Here is a 26,021-nt window from a genome sequence, read left to right as displayed (position 1 = left end):
ACCAGATCTATCATGGACGAGAAAGAGGAAAAGATTTATCACATATAATTACTTATCAAATATTTTTTTTCCTATCGTTATCAAACTCATACAATTAGCTTTTTACGTTCCAAGTACACCTTTCCAAACACACCTTTAATCTCTCAAATCTCAATTTATGAAGTTTATATCATTAGATATTTGATTTTATATATTTATTTAAATTATATTTAAAAGGTTAAGAATTTTTATTTTTATAATTTTATTTATTATTAAATTGGTTTTATTTTTATATATATTTAATTGAATTTTTTAGATATTTCATGTAATGTGGATACGAACTGTAATTTATATATATATATATATATATATATAATTTTTGAGTTCAGAATATATAATTTTTTCCATATAAATATCTCATGAAAAAGATAAATAAAGAAAAATAAAGTTTACTAAAATTAAGATTGAATTAATAATAATTTAATGATATATATTTTTCAAATAATATGATTATTTTATAATTGATGACATTTATTAGCAAGTGTCATTAATAATCAGATTATTTATACATTGTTAATTTCAATAAAAATATAATTTTTTATAAATAGTTGAATTTTAAATTAAAAATTAAATCATTGTAAAAAATATAAATAATTTGATAATATAAAATTATTAGATAATAGGTTGTTCTTTTAATTATCAATTATTATATTTGAATATTAAAGTGAAAAATTAATATTTATTATAAATAAATACTTAAATTTTGGTTATATATATTAATAAACAAAAATAAAAATTAAGATAATATTATTGAAATAAATTTAATTTTGATAATACTAAATTATTAAATAAAAATTTTAAATTAAAAAAATATTGTAGGATAATAAATGACAATATAATTAAATCATCAGATAATGATAATTTAATTTTTAATGAAATTATTAAAATATTATTATAATTTTAATTATTTAATAAAATATTTAAATTTATGAGATTAAAATGATATAATATATATACATATATTACTTTTAAAATTATTAAAAATGATATTTAAATTTTAAAATGTATGATAATTCAACCAAACTTATAAGATAGAAATATAAATTATTAAAGTGATAATATAAAATTATTAGATAATGTTATAAATAATTTGATAATGAAAAAAAATCAAAATATAAATAATTTGATAATATAAAATTTTTAAATAATATAGTGTTGTTTTAATTATTAATAATATATTTAATTTTTAAATAAAAAATATAAAGTATTAAAATAATAAATCATAATATCAAAAACCAACTTAAAATTATTAATAATTTTAACTAATAAGTAATAAAATTGTACTTTTAAGTTCAATAAAATTTATTCTGTATCTTTTAAAAAAATTATAAAAATTCACTATATTAATTTTAAAATTTAATATTATAATATTAAAAAATAAAATAAAATAATATTTATTAAGAATAATTAATAATATTGATCGATTTATTAAAAGATAATAATAAATATTAAATAATTCAAATAATAAAATTTTTTAATTTATAAAAATATATTAAATATTAAATTATTAAAATAATGTTAAGATATCACATAATAAGTTTAAATTTTAAAATTTTTATTTCTGTTTATATTTAAATTATTATAGTTAATTTTTTATTATAATTTAAATTTATAATATATATATAAATAAATAAAAAAGTAATATTTATAATTTTAATTTAATTAAAATAATAATATTTAATAATTGAGAAAATAAATTATAAAAATTTATTTTTTATAATATTTGATTAATCACTATTCTAAATAGCATACAATTTTTCTTAAAATTTGATAGTGATTGTCAATGCTAGCTCCAAAAATAATTATTATCCTTTTGAAGAGATTTTATAGTGTATTTATTTTAATGTTAAATGCAATTGATATTTCCTACTTAGTTAATTGATAGTTAATATTATTAACACGTAAAATAATGTATTTTACTTTTAATAAAAATAAAATTTCATTTGTTTATATAAAATAATTTATATTTGAAAAATATAATAATTTATTTTTATTGTTTGATTTTAATTTAAAAAATAAAAATATATTAATAAAATTATATATAAAGGTTTTAATAAAATTTTTAAAGTGTGGAACTTATTTTTCTTAAAATAGTTTTTTATGATAATAATATTTTTGTTAACCGTGTCATAAATATCAAAAAATATAAAAAATATTTTTTTAAAAAATATTTTCTACGAAAAAAAGGAATCTAAATATAATTATATTATATATTATTTATATTTATTTTATTGTATTTGTTTTCTTATTAACGTAGATAAATAAAAATTTTAAAGATATAAAAATATGAAAAATGTTTTAATATAGAGATGTAGATTTTTGTTTTGGACAGAGATAGAAAGGAGAGAGAACAAGCACTCCAAGATTTAGTCTGGTGGAAAGTACATCCTGTAATCTTGAAAGGTTTAAAGTTCGACTCCCCCAACCCCTATTTAAAAAAAAAGAAAGGAGAGAGAACAAGAAATAGATTGCAGTAGGTTTCTTTATTTTTCTTCCTCATACAAAAAAGAAATATATATAAAAGTAAGAAAAACAAAGTTACACAAGTTCTAACAAAACAAGAAAAACAAAGCTACACAAACTCTGTTGCTTGCTAGAGAAGAAAAAAACAATAGAGAAAAAGAGAAAGGGATATAATTATTTAGTAGACAAGTGGAGAAAAAGAGTTAAAAGTAAAAAATGAAAAGAGACTCAAAAAGCAAAATCTGTAAGTCTACAACAAGAAAGCATTCACAGGTTGGAGGGAGCATAGTATACTTGGGGATAAAAATAGCAGGAAAGCCCAAGAAGGATAAGTGCCAATGAATTCAAACTCTAATTTAGAGTTGGTAGCAATCAGAAACCCTCCTCATCTCTCCATGCGTTGACAGCTTGATGGCCATCCATCTTTATTGTGGGCATTTGACAACTCTATTCTGCCATGTTTTATTTTATTTTCTTTAAATCCACATTATTCCTTTTATTACTAATTCAACAACAATGGCTTTCAAACTCTCCTCCTCCTCCACTCTTTACTTTCAAGACATGGATGAGCTCTAGAAAGTTTCAATCCGTTCGCCTTCAAATATTCTTAAAGCCATGGGCTCTAACTATACCATCATAGAGCTCAAAAAAGTCATGAACGAAACTGACACTAATAAGAATATTTTCATCAATTTCCAAAAGTTCGCTCAACTTTACTGTTTTTTTTCCATCGTGTCGCTGACTTTGAGTTGAAAGAAGTTTTTGATCCATATAACCAAAATAAGAATGAATTGATATTATCTATTGAGTTGCACCAAATATTCAATCGTTGGGATGCAATCTTCTGTAAAAGGATTGCTTGAGTATGATCAAATGGGATAGGTGTAAATTTCAAAACGTAAAAGGCAAATAAAAGAACATTTGACAATCAATTGATAGATCATTACGCGTGTATCTCACACATATTTGACAAGATAAATTTATATCTAAGGGTTATGATTTTTTTTTAAAGTATAGATGCTAAATAAATACACGTGTATATGTTAGGCAAATCTTAGATAATAAAAGTGTTTAATGATATATTTTACTCATTTTAATATATTTTTTAAAAATAAAATACTAATTAATAAATATTCCTATAATATAAAAATTAAATAGTAATTTTTCCTAAATAAAACCAAAGAGGCTTCATTCTGCACGCGATTGAACCACATTCTGGCTAAAATATATTTGTATAAAATCGATGCGAAAACTAAAGTCTCCAATGGAATTAGAATTAAGGATGTTTAATGAGTTTTTCCAAAGCAGGGAGACGAAGTTATTAATCATGACAATTTTTAAATAAATTTCCTTTTTCAAAATAATTATTGTGTTTAAGAATTTCGTGGCTTCCCTTCCTTAATACGTGAGGTGTGGTAGCTATTAAACCAATTGGATTCTCTGCTAACATAACAGGACAGGTTATACTATAATTATAGAACATTCCTCAACAATATTCAATACATCTTGAATTCTTCAACGCCACCATTTCCTTCCTTCCTTCTATCTCTCTCCTTTGCTTTCCAAGCAATTCTTGTTTCTCTTTCATATCCTTAGACCCCCAACAATTCCCTTTCTTTTTTCTTTATCAACAAACAACTCTTCTTATTCTTCTCTCTACTGTCATTTTCATTACAACATCTTTCGCTGCATCGACATCTCCGATTCTTGATTGTCAAGAAAACTCCATACATGCATGATTTTGTGGGACTAAAAGGGAAGCCTATGATAGGAAAGGGCCATAACAAATTCTGGTACTTTGTTTTAGCCTCATTTCATTTATGGTTCTTATTGCTTTACTTCTATTTCTCGGGTTTAAAGATTGATTACAACCATGCTTCACTGCCAAGAGAAAATTCTAAAAATTTTTATGTCCGCAATTCTAATTCTGTCAATGCACGTGGAAAAGAAACACGGGATGTTGCAAGGTCTAGTAAGGACACGAATGTAACTGGTAATCCAATCGACAATTTCTTCATCGGAGGTGATTGGGATAAGTATCTTGATGAAATGTCAAAGGTCAATAAAGAATTAAAACAGGTTAATAAAGAACATCTCACAGAGAATGAAGCACAATCTAAAGAAGAATCTGATAAAGCAGTGGGTAGCAAGGAAAATGGGGTTGATTCTGTTCCAGTGGAAGAGAAAATCGAGGAAGTCTCTGATCCCAGTTCTGATTCAGATTCTGGACCATGCTCCGGTAGATACATTTATGTTCATGATCTTCCTAGCCAATTCAATGATGACTTGATCAAGCATTGTGAATCACTTAGTGAATGGACTAATATGTGCTTCTTCATGTCAAACTTGGGGCTAGGTCCAAGACTTGGGAATTCTGAAAAGGTGTTTTCAAACACTGGGTGGTATGACACGAACCAGTTCATGCTAGAGGTCATTTTCCACAACAGAATGAAACAGTATAAATGCTTAACCAATGACTCATCATTGGCTTCAGCAATCTTTGTGCCTTATTATGCTGGACTTGACGTTGTTCGATATCTATGGAATTCTCATAGATCGGTGAGGGATTTTTGCTCTCTTAATCTTGTCAAGTGGCTAAGAGAAACTCCTGAGTGGAAAAGATTGTGGGGTAGAGACCATTTCTTAGTTGCAGGGAGGATCACATGGGATTTCAGGAGAATAACCAAAAGTGCTGATTGGGGAAACAGGCTTATGCTTTTGCCTGAATCTAAGAACATGACCATGTTAACTATTGAAGCTAGTCCATGGAGCCAAAATGACTTTGCAATTCCATATCCTACTTACTTCCATCCTTCAAGAGATGGTGAAGTGTTTCAATGGCAGCATAAAATGAGGAGAACGAAAAGGAGATTCTTGTTTTCTTTCGCAGGTGGTGCAAGACCCAACCTCACAAATTCTATCCGCGGTGAGATCATTAATCAATGCCTGGCGACAAGGAGAAGATGCAAGCTACTTGATTGCGTGTCTCGCTCAAACGGATGCTACAAGCCAGTTTATGTAATGAAAATCTTCCAAATGTCTACCTTCTGCTTGCAGCCTTCAGGGGATTCTTATACTAGGCGATCCACTTTTGATTCAATATTGGCTGGGTGTATTCCAGTTTTTTTCCATCCAGGTTCAGCATATGTTCAATATTTATGGCATTTTCCAAAGGACTATACTAAATATTCAGTGTTCATACCAGCAAACAAGGTAAAAAAAGGTAAAGTTAGCATCGAGAGGACACTGTCTCGGATTCCAAAGGCAAAAGTGTTAGCAATGAGAGACCAGGTGATAAAACTGATACCAGGAGTGGTATATGCAAATCCAAGGTCTAGTTTGGAGACACTTGAAGATGCATTTGACATCACTATCGATGGAGTTCTTGAAAAGGTTAAGAAAACAAGGAGGGATATTAAACAGGGCAAGGATGTTTCTGATAATGGGGAAGAGTTCACTTGGAAGAAAAGATTATTTGGGACTGTAGGGAAACATGAATGGGATCCCTTCTTTGACAGGTCATAGAATAGCGTTTGTGCAGGAAATAGGAAGAAATCTTAGAGAAAATGACGATAAAAAGATTCATTATAGTTGTAAAAAGCATTAACTAGGCCATTGTTTTTCACTTTTTCTCTCCCAACTTCCAACTTCTTTTGTAATTTCTAATATTTTTTATACAATTAGAATTAATTGAGTTAAAACTTAATTTATTTTTTCTTATTGCTGAAGATATCAGGAACAACCATTCAAGTTTTCTGACAACACAATTTAAAAAAAAAAAAAAAATGCTGAAAGTTAATCAACATGGAGCAGAAAGTAATATAACGCAGTAAGAAGATTTGAACGATTCTTATGATTTGCTATGAACCCTGGATCATTGTTAGCAACATGATTGCAACTAGAAGGCTACTGTTATATAATACAATTTGAATGGTAGTAACAGAAACTAATAAAAAGCTATTTTAAAATTATCAATGACAAAAAATAAAAGATATTTCACTGATAGCAATTATAATATAATCTGTAATGATACCACATAATACAGTGGTTGTACATAGTAGGTAGCATGACATTAAAAACTATTTAAATTTGGAAACGTAAGCCTTATGTCGCATTGAGCGCGTTTGTAGTCCAACGGTTAGGATAATTGCCTTCCAAGCAATAGACCCGGGTTCGACTCCCGGCAAACGCATCCTATTCTACAATTTATTATGAGCTTTGACGACGTCGTTTCGAAGAAAAGTATTTTATGACGTCGTTTTTGCAAAGGACAAAAGCTAGCCAATCGCGCATGAGAAAAATCGCCAAGCCTCCAGCTAAGATATTTACGCGCCAAAACCACCAGAACCTCACAAAGGGTATTCTCGTAAACAACCAAAAAAATCCTTTTAAACCCAATTCCGTGGCTGCAAACAACCGTAGATTGCTCATTTTTCGAACTGTTACATTTCAACCTAATGTTCTCTTCGACTCCTAAACGGTAGCTTGAAGCTTCTTGTTTCATGGCCGGCACGTGCACCTCTATTACGCGCCACGTCGTCAGATCCACGACCGTCGAATTATCCAGAACCGGCAGCCGCAGCTGGACTTCTTTTTCGGCCAGGATCTCTATGAAGGGCAATGGAGCGTCCGCGACGTTCGGGGAGCGTCAGTTCGCAGGCGCAGCAACAGCGACAGCTGAGGGGCCATCTTGCATATATGTTGGTCCTATTGAGACCGCAAGTAAAGAAACCCTAGAAGCTCTCTATCGTCAAGTGAGATGCTTCAGCTTTTCTTTTTCTGTTTTATTTAGCAATTTGTTCATTGATAAAAATTTGCCCCTCTTTCTCTTTTAGCCTTATGTGTATTGTTGGCCATGTTTGGTTGACGGTAACACATAGGAGAATATGAGTTTTGATTTTGAACATTAGGAACGAGAGCATTTATTTATTTATTTTTAAAAAATGATGCTCCTTTGTTATGATATTTTTCTTATGGACATTCATAACTTTTTTTTTTTTTTAATTTGAAGTGTTGAATTTTCTTCCATTATTTTCTTAGAGAGGCTAATTTTTACTATGACCAGGGATGAGACGATAACGTGTGGTAGTGGACTGATGTTGTTTTTGCCTTGTAGGCACGGGATGCGTATTACAGTGGGGAACCTTTGATAGTTGATGACATGTTTGATAGAGTAGAGGTAACATCATGCGCCAAACTTTCGTGGATTGGATTTCCAAATATTTGGTAATTTAATCTTTATTAATTCTTAATAAATTATTGAATCAGTTAAAATTGCGGTGGTATGGTTCAAAATCTGTGGTCAAGTATCCTCGTTGCAGTATTAGGCGACAATCCACATATGCAGATGCTGAGGTAATTCTCTTTTGAATATTTCATATTACATGTAGCTATACCCTGCAACTGCCTAGACTTGAAGCAAATTGGTGTACTGCCTTAAAGCAGAGATAGGCACTCTGCTGATGGCGTCATCTCTTGCTGATTTTAGTTGTCCTACCAAAAAGAAAAGAAACTACTGAATGTTGGAGAAACTCTTGTATGATTTCAAGGGATTTTGCTTTCTTTCCTCTACAAGCATAACTCACTTGGTCGGTTGGTATTAGAGTTGGGTTTATTGTTATTATTATTTTAATCTTGCTTCTTGCTTCCACTTGAAGATTGATTGACATGGATGTAGGGCAGGAAGATATATCACAGGCTTTTGCACTAGCAAGCGTATGGATTATCTTTCTTGCATTTGGGAGTTCAGCATTGGTTGGGCCTATTATCTACACTGTTTTTCTAGCTTATCAAGATGCATTTGGCTCAGGAATTTCCCAAGGCAGCCAAGCGTCCATAATACAGTTTCTTGAGATGGTGAATGGCATTCTCTTCATGCTAGTGGGATCTCTGATTGGCTATCCAATTACATCGGCTTCTGGTAATAATTTATGGCTGACTTGACTTTTCTGTGTTATTCATAGAACTACAAATTTCGTGCAATTTTGAATTTAAGTAATTTGAATCATGATGTTTGCTATATGTTAGATTCTTGGATTAAATGAAAAACATTTGGGCCTTTTTGCCAACTTGTGGTATCTTTGTGACATATGGAGTTGATACAAATATTAAAAGAAAGACTTCCTTGTAAAATTGGAATTGTGCATTTCCAAAGCTGCCTTTGTATTTTTTGCTAAACTGGTGTGATTGAGTGTACTGTGAGTGAACAAAGCAAGTTATTGGGTATAATTTGGTGTAACAAAAACCAAAATTGGCATGATTGAATATGTTGTATTTGAAGGCCAAATGTGCAGGTGGCTTGTGGAACATTCTAAAATGAGTTCACTTTATGATCTTGAATTTGGTTGCGCCACTTTTGATTGTGGGGTTTTACTTTTGCTGCAATTTTTTTGGTTCTTTAATTTACCTTCTTTTTTCCCCCTTCTAGAAATAGCAATGCTAACTAAGATAAGCAGATGAACTTATGTAAGAATGAAATCAGAATCCCTGAAGTATGTTATTGCTTATTATATTTTCTCCCAGTTAAGGTGCTCTTGGGGCTTTGGAGGAATGATTTGGTGTCTCTTAAGGGAGCATGCCCAAATTGTGGAGAGGAGGTCAGCACCGATAGATATTATCTTGTGTTCTTCTCTTTTAGTGCTTTACGTATTTAAAAAAAAAAAAATTAAAAAGAAAAACTGGAGGCATCTACTCTCCTGTCTTTTCTTCTATTCTGTGGATGTATTTAACGCCATCTAGAAAAAATAAATGAAAAAGAAAACATCTCATGGTTTAACATATATTCATTTTATATCCATCCTAACCAGTTTGGCATATGTGTCAGGTGTTTGCCTTTGTGAAATCAGATCAGTCTAATAGTTCTGCACACAGAGCAGACTGTCATGTATGTGAAAGCTTACTAGAATTCCGCACTAAGGTCGAGGTATGTAAATCTGATGTGTCCTTATCAATTTGGTATTGAATTTCTAGCTTAATGAACTGATATGGATATGGAAATGGCCATTGTAATGAAGAAAATTAAAATTCACGGTTTCTTTTAGAAATTTTGACCTTTAGAAATCCGAACTTTCTCTTTGGGCCATTGAAAATGTGGCAAGTGAACATCAATAAGTGGCTTCTGTAAATTTGCAAGTTGACTGACTGTACAACCCATCCATTTTTCTCCTTGCATCTCAGAATTTTACTCGACCGTCAACTTGTTCTATTACTGAAGAGACCGGGAAAATACAGTAGAATATGGGGAAATTTTAGTGTGGTATTTTGGATGTTTACCTCACTCTGTTGTCATTATGCAGCAAACCGTTTCAACACTGGGAAGACGATGGGTCTATGGCCGAATATATCTTATATCACGCAGACGTCGGAGATTGAAGTAAGATCCAGACTAATATATACAAGCAGCTCTGTACCATAGCATGATTCTTTCCAGATTGTTTTCTCCTCTTACTTAATTTTAGTTGGTATGTTGAAGTAATTCCTATTCGTCAGAGAAAGAGAGTGAGAATAAAAAACCGTTGGGAATTGTACGTTGTAGAAATACAATTTCAGCTTATCGCTTATGATCAAATGATCTAGAGCTCGTATAGCGAATTATTTCAGAGGAAATTTAAAGCAGGCAAAGACTATCTTCAAAAGATATACTTGTTCGTTTCATAAATCGAGAACACTTCTGCCTTTTGTTAATGGTATATTAATAAGCCATGTTGTCTCTGCATCTTCGTCTCTCCGTTATCTTCCACATTTATAATTCAAGAATACTCCTTTTCCGTACAGTGGAGGATACGGTAGATGACTGAAAAATCAGACAGAATCAAATGAAAATAGGAAGGAAACCCTTGTTCTTGTCCTTCTTTTGAACTAACAGAAGGACGACTAGGAGAAATGCAACATGCGAAAGCAAGTATAGAAAAAGTGAAGTATCCTGTTGCAAATGCACCGCCACTTTCTTTAGGCAGTATGCCTGAAGCTTTAGCTTCTCTTCAACTGATCTGATCCTCTATTTATTGTCACTGAGGAGGAAGCTTTCTTCTTGCAAAGATGTCATGGCATGCGGTAGCTTGCAGACGGGCAAGCTAAGGACTAGAAAGAGAAGGCTAATCAGCAGAGGAGTGCAGATAACAAGTACAAAACAGGCACAGAGATTAGAGAAGTTGACCCATATCATATTTAAGGGAAAATTGCAAGTTACCATGTCATGTTTAATGGAAAGAATTGCCAATTAAGAGCCTAATTAACCAATACTAGATTAGATTGCTTCCTCACAGGAAAAAACAAAGGAAAAAGTGTCATGAAATATTTATTAAAAGTATGATACTTTTCATTGATTCTGAGATTAGTGAAATACTTTCATTAAAATTAGAGAAACTTTAGCTACATGATTGACAAACATCACAGAAATGAACAAATCCGGATGACTCTACTGCATAGTTCTCTAATACCTTCTTTTAAGAACAAAAGGCAGAGAAATGAACAAGCCCGCAAGATATGGGCAAAAAAAAAAGACAAATCAAATTCCATTTTCAATATCTTTAACCTTATTGAGTTTTAAAGTTCTGATTCATGGATTTTTCGATTTAAGGACGTTTTAAGAGTTTTTTGTTTAATGATGCATCTAATGTAAGCCAATTCTTGAAAGGTAAGGACTAAAAAAGGGAAGAACTGAAAAAAATGAATTGGCAAAAACAAAAATGGAAAAGTAAGGTTTAAAAACCCAAATAGGGAATGGTATCCCCAGAATCAGAAGCCTGGGAAAGAGGGAACCCTCTGTGTCTCGGTATGGAAAAAAGGAAAGAACACGATTTTTTATATTCAGGGCAACCAAATCCTCAGCACAATAAACACACCGCGGATATTTCAACTAGACTTTTACATGATAATCCATAGCAAAATAAGATTTTTCTACTCCAGTTTGACGATGAAAAGTGGCCTATATGACTTTCTTGTTAAGTACCAGACGAAATCATTTTGATCGAAAGGGAACCCAGGTTGAGTGATTTATTGGTATAAATTTTGTTTAGTGGTAATGCTGAAATTGGAAAATAAAATCAGCAAGCAAGAGTCCTTGCTGGCACAGAAAATTATCTATAAGCACATATAACTCTTCATTCATTTGGCTTTGCAGCTCATTAATTTAATGATCTCTCGCACAGCATATGAAAACCATTTGCTGTTTCCACAGGTGCGTAACGTAATCCAAAGAAAAACAAATAATACTTCCTCTCTACAAACTGCATTAGTCATTCAAATTGAGTGAATTCAGAATTTTGATTGCAGATGCGCAACCCATAAATTGCAACATTTATGACGGTGTTGAACGAAAACATTGATTTATCATCAATGGGAAGTTAACACTTCCATGCACTGCAAAATCTAGATGTTGCACAATCATAGCGTAGCTAACTGATAATAATTGCAATAACTTTCTCATTGTTTTTAGAGCACATGTCATGGTGCCTCACCCAGCTTCATACAACTCTTTGATGGAGAAAGGCCAAAGCAGTCAAATTGGCGTACCAAGTGAATCAGAAGTGCGCCAAGCTGTATACTAGAGTCCATGAGAGCTGGAAAAAAGATAAAAGTTGGGTTTCTTAGTTCCTATTCTAATTTAACATGCTTGAAGTTGAAGGATGCATTACCTTGAAAGATAAAGAAACAATGACAAAAAGATAAAATACCAGAAATAGAGTAATAGAAGCAAAAAGTCCCTCTTGGAGAAGAGCACCATGACCACCAAATTCTTCCTCATCAACCTTCAATATCATTGAATAATAAACGTATACAATCCCAGAGGATATAACCAGGAAACTGCAACAAAATGAGCAGCAAAAAACTTTTAGCAAGGGTTCACCAGAGGCAATAAAAGATAATAAAATTTAGAAATTCAATCATACAAAGTTTCCATACACAAAGTTTTGCATATGTAAATGAGTGTATTGGTGGTTGGTGCAATCTCAGTGTCCTTATTTTGTACACAAGCAATTCGATATATTCCTGTACAGGAGACAAGAAATTTTAGCTCATATGAATAATTGAACGTCAAACTTTTCTCTAAGCCAAGCTTGAGCCATCAACCAAGCCAATCAAATCTAACAATTCGAATTCATCTGCTCTAAATATGAAAATTAGCATCAAATTGACAATGACAATATAACTCTGAACATTGTCAACTGCGCTTATTTTCAGATTTAGAAAGCAAGATCTTTCAATAAAGCAAGAAATTATACATCACCCCATTTCATTCTCTTACTTGTCCTCCAAGTAGGGAAAACACCCCCTGTTGGACTCTCCTATGATATCTACCTTGAACTTGCTCCATTATAAGGGTGAAGTCTAATAATATTTTTCCCAATGGTCCACCTAACTGTTACCAAGGATGCAATTTGTTATGGGAACAAAGAATCATGGGATCCTATTACCTATCTATCTATATACAAGCACAGCACAGAAACACACATTCTCCATAGTAACTTTCCAACTGGAGAGAGGGAGAGGGGGGGGGGGGGGGGGGAGCTGTTTCTCAGAAAAAGAAAATTCTAAGTTTAATTGTTCTTGAAAATTTACAATAATGCAGCTGCAATAGGAATTAGGAAAGGCAGTAAATCAAAGAGAGAGGATACTAGGAACCAATTATATTCTTACTAGAAATTTGAGATGGTTTATTGGGCTGTCTACAGATTCATATTTGAGCAGTGAACTTTTAACTAAATTACCATGTAACCTGATTTGAGCATGTGTCCCTTAATCATTTTGATTTGGACGATGTGCTCCCTTGTTATGCTGCTATCAAAAAACTGATACACACAACAGGAACCCTCTGCAACACTTTTATCTCCTTAAAGATGGATTTCTCTACCTTTGGCAAACTAGTATTTCCCCCTCTCGATAAATCTGCACCACTCCCCTTCTCTTGCCCCCCTAATTCTCTCTCTTTCATCAATTCTTTCCTTCCTCAAGGAATATTCAAAAATTAAGCAAGATATTTGAGGATCCAATGAAGATTCAAGCATCACAAGCACTCAAAGAATAAAGAATTTGGAGATCAAAGTCCATTGCCGTGAATCTGTGTTGACGAGGAGTCCAACTAAACTACCTTCTGCACTTAAAGCACCATAATCCAATTATAAAATCTTCATTTAATCTGCCAGTAGAGGGTCTTTCTGAAACTTTTTCCCCTCATCAAGAAGAACTACATGAAAAGGGGTTGAGAAAGTAAGTTGCAGAAGGAAAACGAACCTACTGACAAGTAGATCTCCCACCTATTTCTCATGTAGCTCAATTTCCAAGAGGTTAATTTCCCTTGACATCATGAAAGTGGAGATTCTCATTAGTCATGTCTTTTGAGAATTCCCAAAGGCAAGCAAATATGTGTAGAAAAGGCCCTGCAAGCCACTCAACTAAATTTCCAAAAACATATGAACCAACTTTATTTATAATGCCCTAGTCCTCTACCAGTAATTTATGTTGCTCAACCATCAAGCCCTAGCTATTTGTCACAGATAATCATCCATTAGATATTAGATATTGAATTGTAATGAAAGAACTGCAAGCATCCATTTGGCTAAAAGAGTTTTTACTTTTTTTTAAAAAAAACGCATTAATCATAAAAAGAATCATAATAGAGTTGTGGAAAATTCTACTTTCCTGATGTTCATTTACTCCTTTCATCTCAAATATATCAGAAATTAAATAAGTGGAAATCTTCTGAGTGAAAATCAAAAACCAAAGCATCCTGTTTAAGTACATAAATAAAGTTTAGGACAATGGAATACTAGTCAAAGGATTCATATGTGAAGCTTTTATTCCTCTATTTCTCAAATAACTAGAATCTTGACCCCTATTAAGTCACAACGTGTAAAGTCACATGCCATGGCCATTGTTTAAGTGCTTTCTGAATTTCTAATACATGCAGAAACTAAGCTTAATTTGGCAGAAGTCCAGCCCTAAGGATTCAGAGTCAAAGAAAAAGTGTCTACTACTGCTGCTGCTTAAATATCACAAATTTATTGATCTTTATAAGTGAACAATAAAGACCCAAAAAAGCTAATGATATAACACAATAATCGCCTGAAGTGTATTATGCGTTAGCAACATGCGATGGGACCACGTGGTAGAATCTTAATAAACTGTGACTCTTGGTCACTCAGGTCTCACCCACTAGAAAGGAGACCCGGTCGACAGGATGATCGGTGTTCGGATCAGTAGAAGCTCGCCCTGCATGTCTGATAACATCTAGTTACCGTTAAAGGATGTTATACAACAGATTCCCATTACAATCACGGAATCTTTTATCCATTAAACGGTACTAGTCAGATTTTCAGCAAAGTGATTAACTAACCTTATCTTATTAGGATATAAAAGCAAAATATACACAGAATTCAAAATACACATTCTGATACACTCATCTCTAAGCTCAAGTTATCTATTTACACTCATCTTTCTTGAAAACTCACTGATTTGAGCATCAAAGTGGCTGTCTCTAAACGTCAATCACCTCACTCTTACTTTTTGCAGATTGACAGATCATATTCAGCTCATTTTCGGCAACATCAACTAAATTCTTCAAGCTTATTGCATATTGAACACATCATCCTAGAGGTTTGTCTCCTTAGATTATTCCACTAGCTCCATTAACAAAATTAACACGAAAGCTTCAAATTGAATCCTAAGACCATAATTGCATTATAGCTAGAAATAGGGTGGTGCTACCATCAGAATGAATGACATCTCACACAGTTATAAGTGTAAAAATAAATATGCATCTTCCCCTTTTACCACGAGGAGGCTATTTCCATTATTTAGACCTGTGATTCAAAAGTCACAAAAAATGGAACAGCCTGTGCTATCTGATGATGCATACAAAATTTTCTTCAAAAGAATATCAATAGCAAGCATCAAATATTCAACAAGTTTAGTCTTACAATCCATACAAAATTTTAGAAAGCACAGAAAACAATGATGCATGGAAAAACACATTTGGAGGCCCCTGTACTTATCTCAAATCTTTCACCAACAATGCTCCTACGGTCTATTTCTTTTTTTTTAAAAAAAAAAAAAAAGACGAGGAAAACAATATTCATATACTACAAAGAGAAATCCAGAAGTAATAAGTTTAGGGAAGAGAAAAATATTTAGAAAAAAAAAATAAATGAGGATGTTGAAGGAAATACTGTGAACGGTAACTGGAAATACCATTTCCAAAGAGAATTTGAAGAATTCAACAGTTAGCAAAAAGAATAAAAGGGTTTGCAAGCTCCAACTTACACGGCAATCCATATACCCCCAACCAAAGGTATAGCACCCCAAAGCAATCCACATAAAAGCGCCACTACTTGCCTAATCCAATGCAAGACATCACCCAATTGATCCTGTGGAAAAAAAAAAAAAAAAAAAAAAGACATCAACAACCAATAACTCAAAACCATACACTATTTCATTTGGGCATTATATATCTATTGCAAACCGCTAAAAAAGGTGGTCTAGATTCCAATTTAATTAATGGGTTTAACTCCACAACCACTATTAAGCTAAAAGCCATCAGAATAACTACGCTGCATAGTGCAGTAGCGGACTACACTGGGCACTGGGTCCACGATGATTCTATATATAGTTTACATACTCAACACCCCAAAAAAATAAGCACTTGAATGTTATGAAATTAAGAAAAAATTAACAATACATATACATAGAGAGAGGGATTACAGATTGAAAAGGAAGTAACCTTATCCCAAGAAGCCTCTGGATCCAACAATTTAGCAAATTTGAAAGGAGATAAGTGGCCGTTTTGATGTTGGTGTAGCTGCTGATTATTCAATTTACTCGATTTCCCTTCTTTCATTGCTGGTCAAACCACCAAAAAGAATAAAATAAAATTCCCAAAAAAAGAAAACCGGAAACTACAGCAACCTAAGAAGTACTTCTCCGACCGGACTATCAGTACGGATTTTGGTACTGAGGGTTTAAGGATTGTAAGTGGAAGCAGTGGCGGGTGAAAAACGAGCAAGGGTTGGATTGATTTCAGGGAGATATGGGATTTGAGTTAGATAATAAGAATTGAAGTTTCCCCCTGTCTGTAGATCTGCAGCAATGAACAAGAAAAACTTTTTTTTTTGCCTTTTTTGATTAGTGTTATCTTTATGGTTTAGTCCTTTAGTGCCATGCACGTGCTCTGTGCCGAGCATCGTTGCACCATGTTTGGATACGTGAAATATAAGGGTCTATTTCTAATTAAGCATTATATTTTTACATAAAAAATAATAAAATTATAAGTATATAATTATTTTTCATCCATTTTATTTCCTTTCAAATAAAAACATATATATATATTTTTTATTTCTTTTCATTTTTTTTATTTTTTTCTTCTGTAAGTAATTTTCTAAATAATGTGTTAATTGCGAAAATACAAAAAGGTTTAGTAAAAGTAGACTTATTTTTACAAAGCCAAAAATTCCCTTCTCCGAACTCACAGGCTTCCCCCAAATGTTGAATTCAACATCACCACTAAATACAAAATTACCAAATTGACCTTAAATATTACGGAGAAAATAAATGGGAAGAGGGCCGAAGCACCAATTTAATTTATCTGATTTTGATTCATTCCCGGTTCCAATCTGGCCCTTGATCGGATTCGGAGATAGCCCATGTGAGCCAGCCTGGTCCAGGTCCAACAATATTATAACTTTGGTCCTTTATGCATTAGATTATGTGCGGTAACGTGCCATGTTGGATTGCTAAAGTGGAGATGATGATTGCGTTAGGCTTATTTGTCACAAAAATAATGTCAGCAAATTATGTAAAAAAAAAAAAGCTATATAATCAGCAGTGTCCTATCTATCATCACCCATATATATATATATACTTCTAATATTGCTTTAATTGTTAAAAATAATCATTTTCAATCATTAGAATTAATTTTCATTGTCAATAAATATTTTCAACTGTACATTATCTTTTGCCCTACAAATGAACCTTTTTTTTTTAAATAAAAGGATTTATTTTTTTTAATTTATAAAATTTTCACTTTTTTAAAAAAAATTGTACATAATTTTGTAATTTTTTAATTATATTTTTATACCAAACATATCATAAAATCTTCTAAAAAGACAAACCACCCTAAAAAATCTACTTCAAGATCGAGAGCATTGGATGAAAAAACCAATGTGGAGTTGAAGCACCATGTTACATGGTCAAACTATAATTTTATTTTTATTTTTTATTTTATTTATATAAAAAGGATATTTATTTTTACAAATCAATCATTTATATAAAAATTAAATTAAAAATAATATCTGCTTTATATATATAATGTTTCACTAAAAGATACATCAAATTCTCTCGTTACTATATTATTTAGAATAATTGTATGTTTTTAACTTTTTTTTTAATTTTTAATTCATTTTATTATCCATTTTTTTAAAAAAAATTCATTTCATTATTGAATTAAATTTAACCATTTATGATTATAAGATAAGAATATATAAAATCTATCTAATTAAAAATTAATTATTATATAATTTAATTTTATTATGAGTTATTATCATCTTTTGCTTCTCTGTCCCCTCTGTCATTTCACACTTCTCCACAATTGGTGCAAATCAACGACTCTTTCTCTCTCTATATATATACACATCTCACCCTCACTACATCGCTGCGATTTTAAATAGCTGTTTTGTCCTCGTGGATTTGCCGGCGAGGAATTGAGGTCAGAACTAAATTCAGAATCAGCTAAACCTGGTTGTACTTCCTAGACGAGCTTGTAGTGATGGATACTCCTAATAACAATCAAAGTAAAGGGTTTTTTGCGGCCATGACCTCTGGTTTGTCCATGTTTGGCAACGCTATGCACAGATCCGTTAATGGGTAACTCCAGTTTTTTTTTTTTTTTTTTGTGAAAAGAATTTAGTTAGATGGTCAATTTGATCGCGATCTGTTAACATCTATGTAACTGGGATGTTGAGTTCTTGAATTCAATATCTGGGTTTTCTGTGCTTAATGTCCTAAATTTTATTAGTTTACTTTGTTCTCAATGTCTCCAGATTACTTGGTTATGAAGGGGTAGAAGTCATTAATCCAGAAGGTGGTAAAGATGACGCAGAAGAAGAAGCTCAGAGAGGAAGATGGAAGCAGGAGGTATGCTTCCTTCTTTTAATCCTCACCTTCAAATTTGCTTTCTTTTTTTTATCAGTTGGAGTCAGATGCTGTTAATCATCGCATGTGTTACTTCTTCTTCTTCTTCTTCTTTAAGTGAAGATGTTCTATCTACTGGTTTTGTTCTACAGGAACGAGATAGTTATTGGAATATGATGCATAAATACATAGGCTCAGATGTTACATCTATGGTGACACTCCCTGTCCTAATTTTTGAGCCGATGACCATGATTCAGAAAATGGCAGAGGTTTGTGCTTCTCTGTTTCCTGCATTTTATGATTTTGTGAGATGGACACTCCATACTATCTGCACTGTTTTCTAAATTATACCTGCCTGTCACAGTTGATGGAGTACTCCTACTTGTTAGATCAAGCAGATAAATGTGAAGATCCTTACATGCGTTTGGTGTATGCTTGTGAGTAATATGCTTTTGCATTAAATATTTATGAGGTTAACTTGGGTAACAAACTGAATTCGTGTTACCTGCTGCAGCATCATGGGCTATTTCTGTTTACTATGCCTTTCAACGAACATGGAAACCATTTAATCCCATTCTTGGAGAAACTTATGAAATGGTTAATCATGGTGGCATTACATTTATTGCGGAGCAGGTGAGTTTTCAACTTTTTTAATATTTTATGAAGTAGAACCTGCGCAATTCCTACCATTGCTTTACTCTTTAGTGTAGTCTTGCTTGTGGAAGCTCTGCTAAAATTGCCTCTCTTTTTTTTTTTCCTTTTTTCTCCTTACCCTTCTGTTTCGTCCAAAGTGATTTCTTTTGATTTATCTGGCTATTTTTAATCTTTATTTGGCAACTATATCATTGAAAGAAGTTTTCATTTCATTTCGGTTGCTTTTTTATATTGCTTGCAATGCTCATTTTCTGACCATATGTTGTAACAGGTAAGTCATCATCCCCCTATGAGTGCTGGCCATGCTGAAAATGATCATTTTACTTATGATGTAACATCAAAGTTAAAAACTAAATTTTTGGGAAACTCTCTTGACATTTACCCAGTTGGAAGGTAATATCTGCATTGCAGCTTTCTATTGTTTGTTTCAGCATTTTGTTGTGTGTCTTGAGAATTGTAAGAAAAGAAATTAAATGAATTGAATTCTTGCGAATTCTTCATTCCAAACAGAGGAAGAGAGATTGCATTTAGTGGGACCAAGGGAAATTTGGCTGCTTTCTTTTCACTTTCATTTCCTTGCATGTCTTCCCCACCTTTCTTCTCACATTTTCCATTCTGCACAGACCATTTTCTCTCTCCTAAGTTCCTTTTCACCAAAAGTAGCGTAATGCTGCCTTTTAGCAAAGCAATTAAAACATGTATGCTACTTACAGGGCTTGAACATAGCTGACTACTTTTTAACTTTGTTTAGTATCATGAGATGTTTTGCTTTGTTAGAATTTGAGCACTTAAGTAGTCTATAAATTCAAATTGAAAGATTACATTTAATGGGACAAACGAAAATTTTGAGGTTTTTTCCCTTCCCTTTCATTTACTTGCATGTCTTCCCACGTTCAAACAAAGTAACTTAATTTTCCTCTCACATTTTTCATTCTGCACGCTCCATTTTCATTCTCCTTATTTCTGTTTTCCCAGAAGTAGTGTAATGCTGCCTTAAAAAAGCAGTGAAAACATGTGATGCTCATACAGGGCTTTGTCAGAGCTGACTACTTTTTTCCTTTGTTTAGTATCATGTGATGTTTCATTTTATTAGAGTTTGAGCATTTGTGTTGTGTATAAATTCAAATTCATCCATTTGATGTTTATTTTATTAGATTTTGTGCATTTAAGTAGTGCATAAATTCAAATTTATTTACTCATTTGCAGAACACGTGTGACTCTTAAAAGAGATGGTGTGGTTTTAGATCTAGTGCCACCTCCTACAAAGGTAAATAATCTAATTTTCGGACGAACATGGGTTGATTCACCAGGGGAGATGATAATGGCAAATTTGACTACTGGAGACAAAGTTGTTCTATATTTCCAACCATGCGGCTGGTTTGGGTATTTAACCTATTTCTTTCTCTCTTTCTGATTTTATTATTCCATTCCCTCAAAGCTCTTCTATGTATAAAATCTAGGTGATTGATAAATGTAGAATTTTGTGGCATAATTACCTTTATCATTCTGAAAGTTGGAAAATTATGGGTGAATTTGACTGGAATGAAGTTGGAGTTATATTTAGACTTTACCTACTCAATTGCCCATGCTCTGTCTCTCTCTCTCCTTTAAGATGTCTTTAAATCTACGGGAGATAAAGTTGGAAATGCATAAATTTGAATTGATTACTTCGTCTTCAGATTGTAAGTTCATTGAATAGATTTTGATGCTTCTACATGTTATCTCTCTCTCTCTATATATATACATGTGTGTGTATATGGGAGGTTTTAAAAAAGGGAAAGGTCAAAGGAGAGGGGGGATGTTGGGTCCATATCTTCATATTTTGTTCAGACAAGAATCTCAACCATCATTGCATTTAAATTCTCTTAACCTGCTGGTGGTGACTGGAGAACAATTGTGCTTGATGGCAGTGCTGGTCGCTATGAAGTGGATGGATATGTTTATAATGCTGCTGAAGAGCCAAAAATATTGATGACAGGGAAGTGGAATGAGTCATTGAGCTATCAACCATGTGATATGGAAGGAGAACCTCTTCCAGGCTCAGAATTGAAAGAGGCAAGAACTTATGTTACAAAATGCTTGCTTTGTTTTGCTTTCAGTTTCCTTTTCTATCTGATGTGAAACAACAGCAAACTTTTATAACATGTTGAGGTTTATTATTCAATTTTTGCATTAAGCATTCTGCTGTTGTGCTTCTTTAACATATATCAGTTCTGATAATGGCTTAAAGGCTGTTATGACTAAATTTTAATTTATGCATTGTCTTCTTCCTTGTGTTCATTAGTCACTTTTTGTAGTCAGGGCAAGCTTATAAGAAGTTGCATGGAATGTTTTTCTTGCTTTTGCATGTTTTCTATTGAGAATTTGTTCCTCTATCTTCTACCCTGAAATCTGATTCTGATAAAACTGCAAACAAAATATTTTCCTGTTCCTAAACAGGACACTATAGTAAGAAGCACTCAGAGTACTGTTTTTCTAAGATAGTCTGCCAAACAAGTTTTAACATTCACACCATTTTCATTTTTTCATAATTGAACTTAATTTTTGAAATAGGAATTAAATGCTATTCTTACAAATGAACATTTGGATTACTGAAGCATTGCATTTGTCTTTTCCTTTTATTTATTTAAATTTAATCCCACTAGCACACAAAGAAAGCTTTTGAGGATGATGTTGTTGAATGTGTTGTGAGTGGTTATGCCTGCACGTGTGTTGGGATAACATTTGTGATGGAAGTTGGAACGGATCATCTTTGGTAACTAATAGTCAATTAACTTTGGCTTTTGCTAGTATTGGACTTGGTAATTAAACATTTCACCCAATAATTACTTCTCATTTTGGGTCTTTTTTTAATTTTGGTCGGCAGGTCTGGCATGTTGCTGATGCACCAGCGAATGATAAATTTCAGTATACTTATTTCGCACATAAAATTAACAGCTTTGATACGGCTCCTAGGAAGTTGTTGGCATCTGATTCTCGACTGCGCCCTGATAGACTAGCACTTGAGAAAGGTGATCTATCAAAAGCTGGTGCTGAAAAGAGCAGGTCTCTCTCTCTCTCTGCACCAAATTTATCACTTGACTAATGCCTGGAATGAAATATCCTGCAAATAACTTCTTTCAACTTTTAATGCGTTTACCCTATGTTTTCTCATCGATAGTCTGGAGGAAAGGCAGAGAGCTGAAAAAAGAGAACGCGAGGCTAAAGGCCATAAATTTATACCAAGATGGTTTGATATGACTGATGAGATTACACCTACTCCATGGGGTGACTTGGAAGTGTACCAGTACAATGGTAAATATGCTGAGCACAAGGCTCATGTGGACAACTCAGACAACATAGAAGAGGTTGATGTCCAATCAATTGAATTCAACCCTTGGCAGTATGGTAACTGTTCTGCTGAATGACGTCCTACTGTCTTCATATTTGCTTGGGTTTATGCAGTTGGTTGTCTTTGGTATCATGTGGAATCCAGCTGCTGTTTGTTCCTTATGTACATTATATTTCCATTTCCACAATCACTTTGCAATTGAATATGAAACGTTCTATCTTTCTTATTTTCTTAGTTTTATAAGGAGCTTTTTAGCCTTTTTCTGATATATCCAATCTCCCCTCTTTTGCTATACATATTGCTAATTTGCTTATGAAGATTCTGGTATCTTAGGGTGCCTGTGCATAAATGCAGGAGCATTGAGCTGTTATAATATTATATTAGAAAGCAAGCTAAAAATTCATTTCCTTAGAGTACAGAAGAATAGGGAAGTGATGGAATAAACAGTGATGAATCATTATCACTATTTTCTAGTCAGAGATGTACCATATTTTGTCAGGTTATCATCAAAATATTGTACAGGTAATTACTATTATTCCATTCACCAGCTACTTTGAGTAGCTTTATTCTGTCATGTTGAGATGGCATGGAAAATGGATTAGTTTTTCAACTTCCATCTTGAAATTTGATGCACTCCAGCCATCAAAATTCTTCCTCGAATCTTGAACACAGATCAGATGAGAGGTCACAGATATTCATAAAGCTGTTAATGCACAGCTAGAATGAGCTTGATATGATGAACCCCCGGTATCAAATTGGTTGATTTTAACTGGGTACATTTGGTTTGGAGTTTCACTTATCAAATGTCTGGGTGGGAAAAAGCTGTCGCATTTTTGGACTAATCAAAGACACAGTTACGAAAGGTATCATCTTTAAGAATATTTGAGTAAGTTAGAAATTGGGAGAGGATGTTGATGCAAATAGGTGGTGAGAAATTATTGTCTCCCCACTGTGTTTTTATTCATTATAAAGAGGTTCAAATTTTGAGATTTTTAGGCGGCTCAGTTTCAAATTTTTGATTTTTGAAATTGGTTACCGTACATCGCCTTGTGAATGTGAGATTCTTTTTAGGAGAATCTATGCATTATTTCTAATCAGACCTTGTTAAGTAACTATCACAACTTGTCATTTAGAGAGTGAGGAAAAAGAAAAAACTTATTGATGCTAAGATAACTTTACATCATATAAAAATAATTATTAATTTAAAATTAAAATGATTTCTTTTAATTACAAAAACTATAAATAATACTAATTTTAAAAAAATAATAAAACGAGAACTAAGTTACTAGCAAAATTGAGATTATTACAAGGGAAAATTGCATTTAATGAATAAGATGGGGAAATTGTAGACATTCTAATAAAACAATTAAGGGACAATAAACAAAATTCAACAAATTTCTTTTTTAATTTTACATAATTGGCTTTCTTGTTGGGCACTTCCTCTTCCTCTTCCTCCACGCATGAAAGAGTCAAAAGCATGACAAGAAAGAAATAAACACTTTCATTTGTCGTATGTGAGGTTTCCCATTTTCATGGAGCATGCAAATTAATTTCTTCTGCAAAACAATTAATAGTTCCGTTTTCCCAAAAAACTTTCCAATAAAATCACTATTCACATTTAGCTAAGTTGTTATTATTACTATTACTAAAAAAATATATAACACAGTTTCTAATGAAAAGGGTTTGTTGAATGTTGGATTGTATATGTAAAAAATTCTTTTAATTATAAAAATAACAAAATAAATGTCCAGAACATAAAATATTTTAATGATGAAAATTCCCAAAAATAATAATAATGTGATTATTGGAAAATTCAATTAAAAATCTCTCCCACTCTATGACTTTTTTTTTTTGTTAATTTAGTTTGTCCCCTAATTAGATGCTAATTCGGTGGAGGATAAGCTAATTGCTTGCCAACCCAGCTTTATGATACCTCTTATCTTATGTTTTGGGCTGAAAATCCTCACTCTTCTATTTTTTTTTTTTTATTTCTCATGTAATTATTTTTTTTTATTTCATCATTCTTTGGCTTGTACATATATAAATGTACGAATTTATTAACAATTTAATTACTAGTGGTAGTGGAATGTTTTTGTAGTGACAAAACGAATAGGATTGGTCCAATTAAAAATAATTATTTTTTTTCATTAATTATGATTTGATTAGATAAAGTAATATATAAATTATTTTTTTATAAACATGTCAGGTCAGTATAAAGGAATGAAATCTACAAATTAATGCAAATAATAAACGTAAAAAATATGGATTTAATTACAACTATTTGATTTGATTTGATTTATAGAAAAAATTATTTAAATTTAATTCACTTTTTGATATCAATACAATGTAAATTAGAATCAACAATTTTATATATTTAAAAAGCCGAATCAATTCCTAATTATTAAGAAATATTAACTTTTCTACTTACTGATTTTACAAAAATTATTTTATTTTTTATTATTTAATTGCAATGTAAATGTTGATTTATTTTATTTATTTATTTTATTAGGAAGAGATATGAGTGGCAGAGGCAGATACAAAGTGTGGATGAGGAAACAAATAAAATAATGTGCAAAAAATCCGAAGCAAAGAAGAGAAAGATGCAGCACATGAGCTCAGGCTCAGATCAGATTTAACAGATCATACCTCACACTCATACCATGTTGGATGTCTGCTACACCAACACCCAAGATTTAGCGGTATCAAATCTTATCTTCTTATTTAACCATATTTATCATCATCCTCTTGTTTAGCTCATATTAAAAATTAAAATCAAAATTCGCATTCACCACCATATTTATCATCATTCTCGCATCCGAGTAAATATGAGAGTCTTAATTACTATTCTTATTTTTTAAAAAAATTAAAATTAAAATTCAATCATTTATAATTTCTCTCTATTTAATAAAAAACACGTTTTTTAATAAAATTTAAATAATCATGAATTGTGATGGTAAAATGGACGGTTGAGATCCATGTGATGTAATATACTATATTATCTCCATAAGTTAACTAAATATTAAATATGATTATTCTATTTATTAATTTTTTTCCCTTAACTCATTGTGTTTTTTCCTGGCTATTAGTGTACTGAGAATTGCTTTTATGGATTTTAATAAAAAATTATTTAATAAGTTAACAACCAAAATTTTCATCCTGTATAAATAATCAAACTTAACTTTACTCAAATTTAAGATTTAAAGTATATTTTATTAAGTTTAGTTTGATTTGTCTCTTTTTTATTTTTTTTATTTCTTTTCTCTTTTATTATCTAGTGACGCATAATTGTTATTCTAGTGACGCATAACTGTCATTCTGCGTTCGTATATTTCTGCTAAAGTCACACTGGCTCTATGTACAGATGTACTGTGTCTTTTCTATCGTCAGAATACCATTTAACTCCCTCTGGCGT

General features: G+C 32.0%; 4 protein-coding genes and 1 non-coding gene across 6 annotated transcripts; 4 read left to right on the top strand and 1 right to left on the bottom strand.

Moving 5' to 3' along the window:
* Window positions 1–4,039: 4,039 nt before the first annotated feature.
* On the top strand, window positions 4,040–6,142 carry LOC110610084 (probable xyloglucan galactosyltransferase GT11). Its single transcript, XM_021749954.2, has one exon. It carries the CDS (start codon window positions 4,234–4,236, stop codon window positions 6,025–6,027), a length of 1,794 nt encoding a protein of 597 aa, XP_021605646.1. The 5' UTR covers window positions 4,040–4,233; the 3' UTR covers window positions 6,028–6,142.
* A 480-nt stretch (window positions 6,143–6,622) lies between these two features.
* TRNAG-UCC lies at window positions 6,623–6,694 on the top strand. Its single transcript has one exon. It is a non-coding gene; the product is annotated as a tRNA-Gly (tRNA).
* Window positions 6,695–6,909: 215 nt separating this feature from the next.
* Window positions 6,910–10,190, top strand: LOC110609618 (PGR5-like protein 1B, chloroplastic). 2 transcript variants are annotated; one of them, XM_021749325.2, is made up of 7 exons: window positions 6,910–7,256; window positions 7,619–7,681; window positions 7,771–7,857; window positions 8,185–8,422; window positions 9,025–9,098; window positions 9,326–9,424; window positions 9,798–10,190. In XM_021749325.2, exons 1-7 carry the CDS (start codon window positions 7,005–7,007, stop codon window positions 9,876–9,878), a joined length of 894 nt encoding a protein of 297 aa, XP_021605017.1. In that variant the 5' UTR covers window positions 6,910–7,004; the 3' UTR covers window positions 9,879–10,190. The 2 variants fall into 2 exon arrangements, with proteins under 2 accessions (XP_021605017.1, XP_021605018.1); XM_021749326.2 differs by having other exon boundaries at window positions 9,679–10,190.
* A 1,531-nt stretch (window positions 10,191–11,721) lies between these two features.
* LOC110609619 (respirasome Complex Assembly Factor 1) lies at window positions 11,722–16,627 on the bottom strand. Its single transcript, XM_021749327.2, has 4 exons — window positions 16,220–16,627; window positions 15,763–15,866; window positions 12,177–12,306; window positions 11,722–12,062 (listed from the first exon to the last, which is right to left on the bottom strand). Exons 1-4 carry the CDS (start codon window positions 16,334–16,336, stop codon window positions 12,024–12,026), a joined length of 390 nt encoding a protein of 129 aa, XP_021605019.1. The 5' UTR covers window positions 16,337–16,627; the 3' UTR covers window positions 11,722–12,023.
* Window positions 16,628–18,066: 1,439 nt separating this feature from the next.
* On the top strand, window positions 18,067–22,877 carry LOC110609617 (oxysterol-binding protein-related protein 3C). Its single transcript, XM_021749323.2, has 10 exons — window positions 18,067–18,357; window positions 18,534–18,627; window positions 18,777–18,893; window positions 18,989–19,061; window positions 19,139–19,257; window positions 19,550–19,671; window positions 20,485–20,661; window positions 21,189–21,333; window positions 22,145–22,323; window positions 22,439–22,877. Exons 1-10 carry the CDS (start codon window positions 18,260–18,262, stop codon window positions 22,683–22,685), a joined length of 1,371 nt encoding a protein of 456 aa, XP_021605015.1. The 5' UTR covers window positions 18,067–18,259; the 3' UTR covers window positions 22,686–22,877.
* Window positions 22,878–26,021: the final 3,144 nt, after the last annotated feature.

The sequence above is a fragment of the Manihot esculenta genome, chromosome 2, assembly GCF_001659605.2.
Source record: "Manihot esculenta cultivar AM560-2 chromosome 2, M.esculenta_v8, whole genome shotgun sequence".
NCBI lineage: Eukaryota > Viridiplantae > Streptophyta > Magnoliopsida > Malpighiales > Euphorbiaceae > Manihot > Manihot esculenta.
This window is presented reverse-complemented; position numbering and strand designations above follow the sequence as displayed.

Excerpts from the sequence above, each read along its gene's own strand:
- LOC110610084 (XM_021749954.2), top strand. The coding sequence starts at position 4,234 with ATGCATGATTTTGTGGGACTAAAAGGGAAGCCTATGATAGGAAAGGGC.
- LOC110609618 (XM_021749325.2), top strand. The coding sequence starts at position 7,005 with ATGGCCGGCACGTGCACCTCTATTACGCGCCACGTCGTCAGATCCACG. Across the intron at positions 7,682-7,770 it reads ACATGTTTGATAGAGTAGAG|TTAAAATTGCGGTGGTATGG; the intron begins GTAACATCATGC and ends TTATTGAATCAG. Across the intron at positions 9,425-9,797 it reads AATTCCGCACTAAGGTCGAG|CAAACCGTTTCAACACTGGG; the intron begins GTATGTAAATCT and ends GTCATTATGCAG.
- LOC110609619 (XM_021749327.2), bottom strand. The coding sequence starts at position 16,336 with ATGAAAGAAGGGAAATCGAGTAAATTGAATAATCAGCAGCTACACCAA. Across the intron at positions 15,867-16,219 it reads CAGAGGCTTCTTGGGATAAG|GATCAATTGGGTGATGTCTT; the intron begins GTTACTTCCTTT and ends TTTTTTCCACAG. Across the intron at positions 12,063-12,176 it reads CTTCTATTACTCTATTTCTG|CTCTCATGGACTCTAGTATA; the intron begins GTATTTTATCTT and ends TCTTTTTTCCAG.
- LOC110609617 (XM_021749323.2), top strand. The coding sequence starts at position 18,260 with ATGGATACTCCTAATAACAATCAAAGTAAAGGGTTTTTTGCGGCCATG. Across the intron at positions 20,662-21,188 it reads CAACCATGCGGCTGGTTTGG|TGCTGGTCGCTATGAAGTGG; the intron begins GTATTTAACCTA and ends GCTTGATGGCAG. Across the intron at positions 21,334-22,144 it reads CAGGCTCAGAATTGAAAGAG|GTCTGGCATGTTGCTGATGC; the intron begins GCAAGAACTTAT and ends TTTGGTCGGCAG.